Consider the following 15580-nt stretch of genomic DNA (forward strand, 5'->3'; position numbering starts at 1 on the left):
TAATTTATTAGGCCACTTTTCATGTCACAAAAAAGCTTAATATGGAAAAAGTAAGGAGAGAGCTGGGGATTGTTTTGAAAGTTGCTGTGGTTTGGGTTTAGTATGGAAGCATGAAGTCCCCTTGTTGCCCCCGAGCTGATCCTAAGTGGTTCTTTTGAAATCCCTGAAGGAAAGAAGGGGTCAACTGGGTAAACTGTACTGTTTCCCATGTATTTTTTATACTGAATCAAATGACACCAAAATCAAGTCAGAACAGGATCAAAAGCTACAATGGGCATAGTAACTATGAAGTATACAACTTGTCTATATCGTGAAATTTTAGTCACTTTTGAACCTAACTTTTTGGACCCCTCAGATAATTCAAGATAGCGTTTTTAGCTCATTTTGGGAGAACGGATAAACTTCAGGTTATCATATTTGACTCAAAACAAAACTTTTAAAATATTATAATCTTTTCCTAAATTATTTCCGTATTCAACTGGCTTATGGTAACAACATATTGGCTTACACACATTTATTGAAGTTTTTAAGCGTTCTACTTTTTAGAAATTAATTGCATTTGCAGAACTGATTCGGAATGCAGAAAATCGGGTTAAATGTAGAGATGTGATCCTTGTTTATTTGAATTTCTAATAATATCTGTTGTTGTTGTTTTCGTGTTCATGGATCTTCAGATCATATCAATGGTCTGGACTATTGCGGCCGCCAGCTTCGGCACCTCTTGACTATAGAGAACAGCTCTTAGATTGTCCTCAATTGGTACCCCTACCAATTTCAAAACATGTGTGGTGAGTGCGGGGCACTCGAAAATGTGTTTTGGTGTTAACATGACATCCGGACAGTTTCTGCAGGAAACGTATGTCCTGGTCTTGTATAATATCTGTTGATATTTTTCTTAAGTTTCAGAGAATATTTAGAAGCACCGAAAAAATTTAGTTAAACTAATTAATATTTCAATTAAATAAACGATTAAATAAATAAATTGGAAATTAGAATTTGTCTTCAAACTATAAAGACGCTAATAAAAATAAGGAATTATTCATACTTGGTGGGAAGAAAATGTACCGGAAAATGAAGATTTATTAGAATTATCGTAATTTTTAATTGTGTTTCGTAATTACGTAGTTTGTAAACATTAAATATGTAGAAAGTAATGGATGACTCGAAGTTTTATGGCTCAAGAGACGGGAGTAAGTAAGCACTTACGTTTTTGCATTCTCAATGCAAAAAAAAAAAAAAAAAAAAAATGCGTTTCTGAAACATTCCGTTGTGGGTCAGATGGTTAGATTAGATAGCATCTTGTATAATAAAACACATAAACCAATACAATATCTATATACGTCATTATCCATTGTATATTACCTTTCCATTGTTGAACAGTGTGCTCTCGTTCATCGACAGAGTGGTCGTATGGAGCAGGAGCAGGCTAAAAAACAATATGTAAGAAAATAATTAATGTCACATACAGTAAAATTTTACAGTAATTGTAGCATTAAAAAAAATATGTTTAGACTTATTTGTCTCTTTATTGCAATGTAGTTTTTGTTAAAATATAGGAAATATAGGAGTAAAAGTGGATTTGATTTTTTTATATCCCTTTCATTATAAAACCATTATTTATAATCTCTTTCATACACAGAAACGTTTGATGATTTGTTTAATTTAAATGTTGTTTATTTTTATCAAATGAAAAATAAATTTTGATTAAATTACAGTTTAAAAAATTAGTTCATTGCACCCCTAATTTTTTAACAACTATTTTTTAGGAAATTTAAGAAAAAAAGTTACTGATATGTTATTTACTAATTGGTATAGATGGCTATTATTGTTACAATAAATTGAAATGTTAGTAAACGATTCATTTTATTTATAAAGGAAAACATTTCTTGAAAAATATTTTTTTATGTGTAATTCAAAATTAAAATCCTCTGTTATATTATAATAAACAAATTTCAATAACTTAAATTAGAATATTTAATGTACATAATAAAATTAGAATATTATTTTTAAAATACGCTTTTTAAATTTGAATTTATACCAAATTGTTTAATGGCATATTGTACACTATGAAGAAGTTCCGGACCAAATTACGGTATAAAGTACTGTTATCCGTTAGCTGTCTGATTATCCATTACATACTATATCATAATTTTTACTTTAATATTCATCTAATTACAGTGTTTCAGAAGTTTTACGTTAATTATTACTGTAAAAATTACGGTATGTCAGATTTTTGTTCTTTAACATATTCCAGTAAAAATGGATTTTACTGTAAAAAGATCCGCAGCCTCTGAGTGCCGGTGCTTTTTACTGTAATTTCATCCGGAATTTTTTACACTGTAGCGAACTAACAAAATATTCCGTATTTATTTATTCATTAATTAATTTTATTAAAAAAAAAAGAAAAATATAGTAAATGTAAGAGAATTTTTTGAATGTTGATATTTTATTTACATGAGTAAACATTAAAAAAGCAAATGAAATATTTCAATAGGTTATTTTAATATCATATGATAGATATCGACAGTATTTTTTTTAAAAGTTTAAATCATATTTAAATGAGTAACTATTTACATGCAAGTTAAATAAATAATCATGCATTTCATAGAATATAAAGCAACAGTGATTGCAAGCAATTGCATTTGCAAGTGCTAAAACACTACATTGCAAAGTGTGGTGCACGTGTTTTGTTATTAGGTACTATTCAATGATCTTTTTTACACAGAGGAAACAATTCTAGTAAAATTAAAGCACTGTATGCTAATAATATTTCTGGTAAAAATAACCCATAATTCGGGTGAATAAAACTAAAATGTGAAGGCATTCATTTGGTAATTTTTCAGTTCATGTGGTAACAGTTTGCCGGAAAATAATTTTTTAAAATTAAATTTCTTATTTTCACACATTTAGTAAAAAAATACAGATCTGAAAAGTAAATTTAATCAAATAACGGATTTTTATGCCGTGCTCTAAGGTATCATGATAAAATTACCAAAATTTACTACATTTAACAAATGTCAACAAATATTATAAAGCCATATTTTACTGTCAATTTTACCATAACCATTACCAAAGGGCTTTGGTCATAATAATTCGGTAATAATCATCAAAAGTGCACCGAGCTTTTTGGTACTCCCATAGAGCCATAAAAACGGAAAATTTTACCACATTCTGATTTGTTCTTTGCATATTTTTTTTTATCTCAGATTAAACTTATGTAAAAGATTGTCAACACAATCATAATATGATCATTCAATCATCAATTCAAAATAATCAAAATATATTATACCGATTGTTATTTAAACTACTTTTTTTCTTCATTTTAATATAAAACCTTGCTGAAATTGGAAAGAAAACTGAAATTTTATAGTTATTTGAACTATTACTTGAATTTCTTTTATAGATAATTTAACTATTTTTATGTGGTTTAACATGACTCTATCTAATTTTACTTCCAAATGTTTATCAGAAAACAGTCATTTTTTTGTCATTCGTACAAGCATTTTTGTCATATTTTACTGATAATTAATGAATATTCTTGCCAATTGCTTATAGTTTATTCGAGGTTCTGATCTGATTCAAATCAGATGATAAAGCATCATTACTTTTCAACTTACAAATAACTGCAATGAATTTTAAATTAAATGAATATTTTCTTACGCGTGTAATTGCCCATCGACTTAGAAATTTATATTTTTGTGATTTGTAATTCTGCTTTGTTTTTCAACAAATGTTTTTCCAGCCCTCATTAAGAACCATTATTTATAATCAAATAGTCTTCGACACACATCTATGATCCTTAATCTTCAATTTGAAGCTGTGTGCTACAATTGAATAAAAATTCTCATAAGAAGCAGGTAAATTTTTATAAATATTTATACTGAACAGGCTAAGAAATTATCTTAACAGAAGGATCGCTAATTTGCGCATCTAGTTGTACAAATATCCTCACAAAATTCCACCGATATCATTGAAATATAGTATCTATGATACTTTTGTCTTGAATAAAAATAAATCGTTGGTACCCATATTGCATACTGCCAATATTCGTAGGCATTCTTATAGCTGTACAACATTTGTAAAATGTAATGTTTTATTGTACTCTGTGCTTTTTCGGTAAACTTTGAGTATTATTCCATGTCCAATAAATTTAAACTTTAAAAATCAGTAAGTGAATATCAGACAAAGCATAACATTTAATACTTGCTTGTGCTTGGCGGGATGAGTGCAGTGGGTGGGAGGCGAATAAAAGCGACACCGAGAAAGGGTTAATCTAGATCTAAGATAACTTACTGCTGTACTTACGGCATTTACTTCGGCTTCGTCGTACCACACGTTAATATATGGATGGAGTAGGGCGTTCTCGACCGATATCCTCTTCTCCGGGTCGATTACCAGCATCTTGCACAGAAGGTCTCGGGCTTGACTTGCTACAACGACCAAACAACTTTGTTAGTAAGCACTTTTCCCAAATAAGAGGGTTTTCATAATGAGGAAATCAAGTAGTTACAAAAAATAGTGTGGAATGATGAATGATCGTTTCAATTAAATGTTAAATTAAAGTCTTAGTTAAATACAATGTTGTAGTTCTTGATTATTAGAATCTACCACAGAAGATCTCGAACTTGACTAGATATAACCACCAAACATCAGTAATGCTGTAACTTCTAGTACTATTCTGCCGTCTTAAGCAAAAGGAAATTATCTTTATTTCCATTTTCACTTTTCTGCCTTTTTAGGTTAGTAATACTGTTAAAAAGGGTTTCTCAAAATGTGCATCCAAAGAGCAAAACGTTCCGAAAAAAATATAGTCGCATTTGAAAACTCATGTACTCGTTATTGAGTATAGTGACATACTCAGAATTGAATAGTTTAAAAAATCATGAACATCATGAAAAAATGATTCCTCATCCTCAAATGAGGCAAAGTTCAAATTTTAATAGTTGATAACAATCAAATATTCGAATAGAAAATCTAATTCGGTACAAGTTTACTGCACTTTTCTTCATTCCAAATTTATTTCTCGAATGTCTTCAGATCGGTAATCAACATATTTTTACTTTGTTTTTTAACAAATGAAGATGGATTTTCCAAAGCTGTTTCAATTTTGAGCAAGTCACTATGTTCAATAATGAAAATATAGGGTTTTCAAATTCAATTATATTTGTTTCGGGGTTATTTAGACACATCTTTGCTCAATTTTAGGAAACATTTTTTTTAGATTGAATACTTATTATAAAAATATAAACTTATTCAATACTGTAAGTTTAAGGATTACAACACAGTTTTAAATTTCTGAAAACCAAAACTATTTTCATGGTGGCTTAGTTGTGGAGATAATACTTTCCTTGTTAGGAAAACAGTGTTGTTTGTATTAAGTACTACTTTGAAGTACTAAGACACACATTTGAAGTATTCAGTAAGAGTTGGTCCTAGCTAACTCAGCCGTCTAATTCGATTTTTTAAGTTCAAAAATAGAGACACATTTGAAGTATTAAGTACTACTTTGATCCTCGGGCCGGGCAAGGTTGACTCAGCCTTTCATCCCTTCAGTGGGTCGATAAATGAGTACCAAGCATGCTTGGGAACTAAACACTAGGGTTTCCGCGTTCGGCTGACCACCTGACCGGAACATCTGCTCCTGCACCCCAGAGCCCAAGGTCAGTAAAACTGAGTTGGGCACAGTAGGCCTTGGCCCTCTATGGGCTGTCGCGCCACTGAGCTTAGTTTTTTTAGTACTATTTTGAAGTACTAAGACACATTTGAAGTATTAAGTAAGAGTTGGTCTTGTCTAACGCAGCTGTCTAATTCGATTTTTTAAATTCAAAAATATCTAAGACACATTTGAAGTATTAAGTACAGTATATTAAAAAATGTGTATTAAATAAAATAACAAGAAAGTATTGACCTTTGAGCCTGCTGTGTTCTGAGCTGTCGGCGGGGAAGAGTACGTCAGGGAACAGTTTCTCGAAAGCGTATCCCGTGTACTTGGGTCTGTTCTCGACGTAGTTCCGAACTGTGGGCTGAAGACGCTTCATAAACTCCTGGGACGGCGTGCCTAATTGCTCGATGATCTTGTTCCACTGGTCGATATCTGTTACACTTAAGTTAAGAATCACAACAACAAAGTATGCATCAAACAACGCTTAAAAAGCATTGCAGGTTTTTTTAATTCATTTGTTTTATGGTTCACCAAAGCTGACATTAAAAATCCCCCTAAGTGTGGTGTTTGAAATGAACTAGAATTTTTAGGCAAATAAGTGATTTAAAGATTTTGATGATATACATTGGAATGAATGATATGTAATAAATGGTAAAAGGTTTGAAGTGATTTAATGAGAACAGCCGCGAAGTGATTCAGAAATCCATTCCTCGTGATCAGACTTCACTGTCACTTGTTTTCTTAATTGATGCGAAGTTGACTCGAAATTTTTCAAATCAACAAGAATCTGCTGCACTTTTTCTTCAAGTAACCCCATACGGCGAAATACGAAGAGTTTGAAAAGTCCCATGATAGAATAATTGGTACACGGAGAAGGAAGTCTGGAAAAATTACAGTACTATATGGTAAAGATATTTCTGATTAATGGTAAAACGGTTTGAAGTGATGGGGCCTTCTTCATCAAGAACAGCCGTGAGATGATTCTGGAATTAATTCTTCGTGAGCTGTTGTTTAAGCGTCATTTTTCAGCTCAAGGAGTCTGCTGCTATTTTTCTTCAAGTAACCCCACAAACAGAGGTTGCAAGGGTTTGAAAAGTCCTATGATTGGCTAATTGGTATACAGAGAAATAAAAGTATGGTAAAATTACCGTACTGTATGTAAAACCCCCCTTCCCATAAGTTAGTTAATAAAAACGAAATATATGGTATTTAAATTATTAATTGGGTAATTTTTCTGTTCTTATAATAACGGTTTACCGAAAATTCTGGTTTTCACAATTATAGTTCGTAATACCACACATTTAGTAAAAATGCAAAACTGAAAAATAAATTAAACAAATTAAATGATTTTTAGGCCATGCTTTAAGGTATCATGATAAAATTATAAAATTTTGCAACAATTTTATCATATATTATAAAGCAATATTCTATTCCCAATTTTAAAAAAAATTATTTCCAAGGAGCCCCAATAAAAATTATATTGCTTTTTGATCTTCCCATAGAGTCAGAAACGTGATAAATTTTACCATATTCTGGCAGTCTTGACCGTACTTTTTTTTTCTTCTCAGTGCCGGATTCCCAATCAGAATTCCATGGTGTTATCGAAAGGCTGCCCTTTCCTCCGGATTTCAGCCTTTGCGATTTTTTTGTGAGGCTATTTAAAGTCCACAGACTCTTTTTGAGTAGGAAATGTACGTTACAGCAGCATTAAAAAAAAGATTAGTTGGGAAATATGCCCACCAGGAATGGATTCTAGACAAATGGACTAGAATGGACATCTTTATCATTTATACTCTATTTGTTTTAAATTTGTTTGTCTTATTAAACATTCTTGTTTGTTTCGAAATTCCAATACGTAATAAAAACAATTTACTTCTCAGAGACTCTATATTGCACAATAATGGCAATAATTAACCAGACCATTAAAAAAGAAAAATACTGAACAGTAAGATATCTACAATTGGAAATTGTAAATTATATTATAGGATTTCATTTTCTGAATAAAGAAAAGTTCGAAGATTCAAGAGTTGCTCAATGTATGGATCTTAATTTTAGGAAAGATGGAGGCTGCGAAAATAACCACATCTGTGTAATTCTCACCAAATAAGACAATTTACTGCAACTGCCAAAAGCGAGCTAATATCAACTTAAATTATGATTTTTTTTTGTTGAAGTTTGAATAATACTGTTATTGTTAGCTCTTTAGAATAATTGTACTGAAAATTATATTTATTTAAAAATGTATGTTGAGGTTCAATATGTGATTTTCCTCGCAAGTCATGAATTATATAAGTTTACACATTTTTCTCCGTTTAATTTTTTACTTCTAAACTACTAGAAGCATTCCTGGTGTATGTGCACAAAATTTTTTCCCATGTGATCAGACTCCAATTAATAATTAATATTAAAAAACAATTCTGTAAAAATAAAAAGGAAATTTTGTAAAAATATGTTTTTCAGCCAATAATTTGTATGTCATACGGAAATGTAATTTTTTCTGGACACTTATTTTCTTTCCTCTATACAAATGACGCTAGCGTTAAATATTTTTGCTTAAGTGTATGATTGATTAGTCCTTTCATGAAAATAATTTTTCCAGTAGAAACAGAGGAGACAGTTGCAGAGAAAAATCCATTTAAAGTGATTTTAAAAAGAATATCATTTTACTGCTCTCTCTCAATCATTGAATGACGCGAAATATATTATTCAGACTGAGCTCTTTTAACCCTTTCAAGACTGATTTCTAATTTTAATAGAGAAAGTTTTTCTTTCGGCTACGCATTGTTTCTTTACCATTGATAATATTACAAATAATTTTTTTTCAAATATGGACTCCCTTCCTGCAGTTAAGAGTTGGGATATTGATGTCTCATTAGTCTTTTTGGGTGACTAAAGATCCATGAAAAAGACTACAGGACCATTTACATCGCAAGGTAAATATAAGGTTGTTTTTATTATTTTCATCTGATAAACTCTCAAAATCATGCAAATTATGATTCAAATAACCGTAAAGGGATATAAATATTATTTGTATTATGACATTCACTTTTGTTTAGCTCTATTTCAATTACTTTCCTCACGAAATGATGCATAAATGTTCATAAACATGTGGTTTCTTCAAAGCTATGAAGCTATATCACCAGAACAGTTTTACAAGTCCTGTCAACCATTTGAAAAAGGAGGGAAGTTCAAAAGACTGTAATGTGCAAATCTAATCTTAAAATGAGATAGATTGTTGTTCAACAGTCTACTTGAGACGCATAAGTCCCGTAAGATTCGAAAGGGTTAAAAAACTTTGTTGTTAATAATAAAAAGCAAAAGTATCAGGCTTGAAAGTAAAAGAACGTGCTAGTAAAAAACTATCAAATTATAAACTGTCATTTTCCTTTAAATAATTATTCATTAATTATTAATATTATACATTTCCAGGAAAAATTATAGATTGTACAATGTTTGAAAACTACACTGCTTTTTTTAAGGTATTAATTAAGATTAGTAAATAAATGGTTTTTTTTAAAAAAAAACTTTTCTGAAGATTTTAAATTACAATTATTTTTCCAATGTGTATTTTTTGAGAATTACCCTAGATTTATTTAATACTTTAATACATTTACAGTTTTTTTTAACTGTCGAAAGTAAAAGAAGAATTCTAAGTCAAAGCCAAAAGAAACATCGCAAAAACCAAAGTAAAAGAAAATGTAAATAAATGCAAAAACTATTTGATAATAAATTGAAAAATTTATGATTCCAAAATCTTTGGATCATCATCCTCTATTTGCAATAAAGAAAAAGAACTGGATTGAAGATTAAAATTTTTTACATACGCATAAATAAGATATTTATTTATTTTCTGTGACATAATTTGTAATAAACTTAAATAACCTTACAAAGGGTAAGATTATTTTCGATAACTGGGTAAATGTAAACATAGAAAGAAAAATAGTAAATTTACATTTTCATTTTCTGCAGTCATTATTGTCTCGATCATTTCAGTTTTCTGTCAACAAAAATAAATATCATTATAACTTATTTTATGTTTGATAACGACGCCATTAATTTAATGAACACTTATAGAAATGTTCCGGAAACGGATTTTCCAAACTCGTTATCGAACGTAATCTTACATCACCTGCAGATAATACTGTCTTCTACTGGAGTTATTCTCAGCTTTTGTATTCTAGAACATTAACTATCATGTTTAATGAACTGTCTAAAATTTCGTTCTAGACAAATGAAAAAATAATGATTCTTAAATTGATTTTTCGTTTATGTTCTGGCTCCATTCGTTGCTACGATTTAGTGTATAAAACCGGGACATCAACGAAAGTGAAGATAAGCAATACTTTAACGAGGAATGTAGTAGTCAAATTTGAAACTAGTTTATAGTTGAGTTGAGAAAAAAATAATTCAAAAGCATCTCAAAAGAAATAATTCAGTTATGCGATTTACTTATTGGAATGAGTGAATTAAAACAGTTCATTATTGTGAATCAACTGGGTAGATTCGAATCCGGTAATTCAAATCATTGAATAAATTAGGTTGTATACGTAGAATGTTTCAATTTTTTTAAAAAAAATTGTGTTGTTTCTAATTCATAATGATGCAAAAATATAATCAACACATTAAAAAATGAAACGATAGTAATAATCGATTTAATATTTCTGTGTTACTTTCAAGTAATATTCAATTATTAACATAAATACATTATATTTGTAATTTAAAGTTTTCAAAACATAATTATGCGATGCCTTAGGTTATATTTAAGTTTAGCATTATAAAAGATCCATTCGCAAGTTTATAAATATAGCTGTTTATAAATATAGCTAGCTTATAAATAAAATTGTGTTGTTTCTAATTCATAATGATGCAAAAATATAATCAACACATTAAAAAATGAAACGATAGTAATAATCGATTTAATATTTCTGTGTTACTTTCAAGTAATATTCAATTATTAACATAAATACATTATATTTGTAATTTAAAGTTTTCAAAACATAATTATGCGATGCCTTAGGTTATATTTAAGTTTAGCATTATAAAAGATCCATTCGCAAGTTTATAAATATAGCTGTTTATAAATATAGCTAGCTTATAAATAAAATTGTGTTGTTTCTAATTCATAATGATGCAAAAATATAATCAACACATTAAAAAATGAAACGATAGTAATAATCGATTTAATATTTCTGTGTTACTTTCAAGTAATATTCAATTATTAACATAAATACATTATATTTGTAATTTAAAGTTTTCAAAACATAATTATGCGATGCCTTAGGTTATATTTAAGTTTAGCATTATAAAAGATCCATTCGCAAGTTTATAAATATAGCTGCTTATAAATATAGCTAGCTTATAAATAAAATTGTGTTGTTTCTAATTCATAATGATGCAAAAATATAATCAACACATTAAAAAATGAAACGATAGTAATAATCGATTTAATATTTCTGTGTTACTTTCAAGTAATATTCAATTATTAACATAAATACATTATATTTGTAATTTAAAGTTTTCAAAACATAATTATGCGATGCCTTAGGTTATATTTAAGTTTAGCATTATAAAAGATCCATTCGCAAGTTTATAAATATAGCTGCTTTGATTTAATAATTTGAATTTTGAAAGCTTAACATGTTGAGTAACATTTTATAACACTCAAATTCGCAAATCAATGGTACATGCTATTGGAATAAATTAATTTATTTGACCTAAGTATTGAAATACAAAGTGCGCTTTAAGTTTGTTTTGGTTGAACCCTTTTGTTGATGTGGTGGAGGAAGTTTAGAAAAAATATTGCAGATCAGGCACAAACCACGTCGTAGAACCCAAATGTTGATGCTTTTTTTTATATATATATATATTTTTTTTTTTAAATGATCGCTAATAATTAGAATCCTAAAAAACGAGTTTTACTATGGTTGTGTGGTGTGTATGTACTATTTTTCCATTTCCCTAAAGTAGTTAAAAAACATGTTCTTTTTTTCTCCCAGTTCCTCATTTATGACTATCAAATTCATCAAATTAAATGTCCCAGCGACTATTTTAATTAGGTTTTGTTATAGTTCCAAAAGAATTAAGAGCTAAAAATCTAGTCTTACATCAACTTTTACGATTATGTTTGTCTAATTTCCTTTCCCTGCTTTGAAGTAAACTTTTGAAATAAACTTTTCCAAAATCTGATTTTACTTTTTTCTGGAAAATGAAAATAAATTCTTTTATAACTTTATATAAAGTGACTAAATTCATAAGGCTAGCATCAATTTTAATTTATTCTTGGTGATGATGGGTAATACTGAAAAAAAAAAACTTTTTTAGTATAGTGAATATTTTAACTCATCAATGACAATGTTGTAATTTTTTAATTATATTTTTCTATTAATAGTAAGAATTGTGAAATCAACTTGAAAACTATTTGTAATATTCGTCCCAAACACTTTTATTTCATTTGAGTTTTTTTTTTAAAAAACTTAAAGATGTATTGCACACTGTAAGAAATATCTCGGAAAAAATGGTTAAATAACAATTTATTTAATTGTTATTTTACCATATGATTACAATATTAAAACAAAACAGTCAAATAACCATAAAAAAGATATTAATCAAACTGCTTACCTTGAGAAAAATCTTTTATTAGCTGCTTTCGTCTTATACGGTTAAACAAATAGAATTTTATCACACCTACTAAGCCCACCTCATTTCTTTTTAAAGCTACTAACTTCCTTGAAACTGCGGGCATATTACAGATGAAAGAGCTAATCTGTCAGTCTCATTACAAACAGAACGGGGGTTCGAGTCCCAGCGTTGACACCACAATATTTCCTCTATTCCCTTCAACACATGACGAATTTCCAGAGTCCTGCATTCTCCAATTTTCAGAACCTAACGAAAAGCCTAGCTCCTATGTCCAGTTACAATTCTTTTTTTATGGTTTTGAAGCCATGCTAGTTGTAAATGGTTAAAAATCGGCATAGTTTTGTATTCATGGTTTTATAACCATACTAGTTGTAAAAAGTTTCAAAACTGTAAAGGTAAAAAATGTTCTTTACTGTAAATCTTACCGTTAATCGGCCGGACAGACTGCTGCCGGTTATTTTACCATAATTTTAGAACGAAATTTATAACAGTGCGAATTACTAAAAATGAGCAAAATATAAAATTAAATCAGATCAAACAAAGCATTCGTACAATTTTATTCACTAAAATATTTTTTGGAAAAAAATAAATTATTTAATAAGTAATAAGCAACTTTTTTCGTTTGATACGAAAAAACTACTTAGGTGTCGGATTTTAAAAAAAAAACAATCAAACTTTTTGATGCTTTCTGCTATTGATAAAATTAATAAGAAATTAGTATTTGAAAATTTCATTCGAAAAATAAATAGTGCTAGTTAGGATTAATTGTAAGAATCGTCCCTAACAAGGGATGCTAGGCATTAATGGGTTAAGTCAACTTCAAATTCATTTGAACAAGAATAACAATAAACACTTTCAATGAAAAGGATACGATCTGTACCAGGGAACAAAACACCTCCACGAATCATTTCTCCCATAATGCATCCGACGGACCATATATCCACTGTAAAAAGTTATAAACACGTCAAAATTTTTCATACCTGGCATTGTTAAAACATTTTACTCTTTATTTTTAAAAACACAAAAAGAACAAAGGTAAATTGAACTCCTGATTAAATAAATAATTCCAAGAATAATAAAAATATAAAAACGGTAAAAATATAAAAACGGTAATAAAAGTCGACACTCTGTAAAAAAGTATTTCTCAAAATTGAGCAAAAATGAGTCAAAATAGCTCCGAGTCGAATTTGAAAACCCTATGTATTCAAAATTGAAACAGCATATACTAATTTTTGAGCAAAATGCATAGATCACAAGCGACATGGAGAGAGAATTGTTTTTGGCTGTAAGTAGGATTCGAACCTAGAACCTCTGGGTTCGTAGAAGAAAGCTCTAAATACTATAGTTGTATACCTCTGTCCTGGGAGAGCTAGAAAGCTTTATATAGTGGCTGCCGCAATGACACATGACATACTAATTTCCAGTTTCAACGGTACAAAGGGTGGCAATTGGCAAAATATGATTCCTATAGATTAGTCATATATAGTTAGTCCTATAGATCGGTTGCTTTAATTTCACTTTTTGCTTATTTTGCTATATTTCAAAAACTTTTAAGAGAATGGAATGTAAGTTCTGATGTGTTATTGCATTGACCAATATATAAAGCTTTCTAAATCTAGGTAGGTAGGTACTTTATTTACGTCGCGCTAGAGCTTCACACTGGGCTATTGGCGACGGTTTGGGAAACATCCCTGGGGATGATCTGAAGATATACCATCGCAATTTTGATCCTCTGCAGAGGGGATGGCTTCCTTCCTTTGGCACCCCGACGACCTGCACGCGAAGTCCAGCACTTTACGGTAGAACAGTTTAGCGAGGACCGATATCGTGCACCCTCGGTCCCTGCGCAGGCTGATCAAAGTGGTTACGTACCCGTTTACTGACCGCACAGCCAGTGATGTTTGACTTCGGTGTTCTATTGGAAACCGTGTCTTTACGATCAGTCCACTGCGGAACTTTCTAAATCTGCCTGGACTGGCCTGTACAACTGTGATGGTTAGAGCATCATACAACGATCCCGCAGGTCCTTAGTTCAAATCTGGCTTATGGCTTTACGACCATTTCTAGCACACAATTCTCCCTCCACATCATTTTGGAGACTATGCATTTTGTTCAAAAGTAAGTATAGGCTGTTTCAATTTAGAACACATAGGCTTTTCAAATTCAACTATCTTTGCTTCGGAGCTATTTTGATACATCTATGCTCGAATTGAAGGACCTTTTCTACAGCGAATTTCTCAAGCGTTCAAAAATAGGCTCCCATTTTCAAGATTTGTCGGACGTGAATTCAGAAAATAAATGTGATTTGAAAAATTTAAATGTAAAGTTGCCAACGAAGAAAGGAAAAATTAGGGTAAAAAAAAACTAGAAAAACCACAATAGCTGAGTGTGAAACTGAAAAATAAATAACAAAAATAATAACACGTTTTATTTGCAGAACTTAATGCTGATTTCCTTATAAATATTTATCGAATTTTTGTTTAAAAGCACATCAATGCCATGAGAATAATAATTAGAAAGAAAAAATAATTGTTAAATTTTAGTTATACTAAGATTTGACAGAACACAAAAGTCTTTGAATGAATAAATAATATTATCCAACAGAACAATGATTTTCTTAAAAATTTAATTTGTTAACAAATATTGAGCTCAGAGGGAAAGAATTAGAAAAATATAATAGCTTTGAATGCAAAAGGGCATTTAATATCAATAAAATGCTTAAAAAAACGTTTATTAACAATATCCAGAAATCTTTAAATGCAATTTAATTTAATGAAGTTTAAATTTTCTAAATTTGACGGTGATGCGCTTTTTTATTATAATTTTTTTTAAATCTTTGATTAGAATTATTGATTTCGAATAAATGGTGACTAAATAATTTTTGTAAAAAATACCTCTCAGAAGCAATTAGGGAAATTACTTTACATGTAAATATTGCTCAAAGCATTTTAAACCTGATGCTAAAAGAATTTTTTTGTTTTTTATTTATTTGTTAAAATTTTCTTTTCATAAAGAGTCATTTAATGTTGAGGAAACAATTAGATTATTTCCATTAGTAATTAAACTTATTTTGCTTAAATGGCATATGCAAATAATACATAACATAAATACTTCAGAGATTTCATTAATTTAAAACAATTTAAAGTTATTCATATCAATAATTTATGAAAATGACAAACAAATATATCTTTTATAATAAAAATTATTTAGCGTTTATTGTTTCAAATAAAGGAGGGAATTAGAAAGATCGCTTTTTTAAAATTCTTTTTTAGTTTCATA

General features: G+C 29.5%; 1 protein-coding gene across 4 annotated transcripts in view; it reads right to left on the reverse strand.

Annotated features, from left to right (window-relative positions):
- Positions 1-15580, reverse strand: part of LOC107452093 (stress-activated protein kinase JNK) — a 98733-nt gene that overhangs the window by 2314 nt on the left and 80839 nt on the right. For 2 of the 4 annotated variants that reach the window (XM_087165560.1, XM_087165561.1), the window contains exons 7-10: positions 13173-13244; positions 5909-6094; positions 4306-4430; positions 1363-1426 (exon numbers count right to left, since the gene is read on the reverse strand). In XM_087165560.1, the coding sequence (XP_087021686.1) occupies positions 1363-1426; positions 4306-4430; positions 5909-6094; positions 13173-13244 (447 nt within the window). Of the gene's footprint in view, positions 1-1362; positions 1427-4293; positions 4431-5908; positions 6095-13172; positions 13245-15580 lie in introns of all 4 variants that reach the window. The other 2 variants (XM_087165558.1, XM_087165559.1) reach the window with 1 other exon arrangement.

The sequence above is a fragment of the Parasteatoda tepidariorum genome, chromosome 6, assembly GCF_982258835.1.
Source record: "Parasteatoda tepidariorum strain Cologne lab strain chromosome 6, Ptep-v5.0, whole genome shotgun sequence".
Classification (NCBI taxonomy): domain Eukaryota; kingdom Metazoa; phylum Arthropoda; class Arachnida; order Araneae; family Theridiidae; genus Parasteatoda; species Parasteatoda tepidariorum.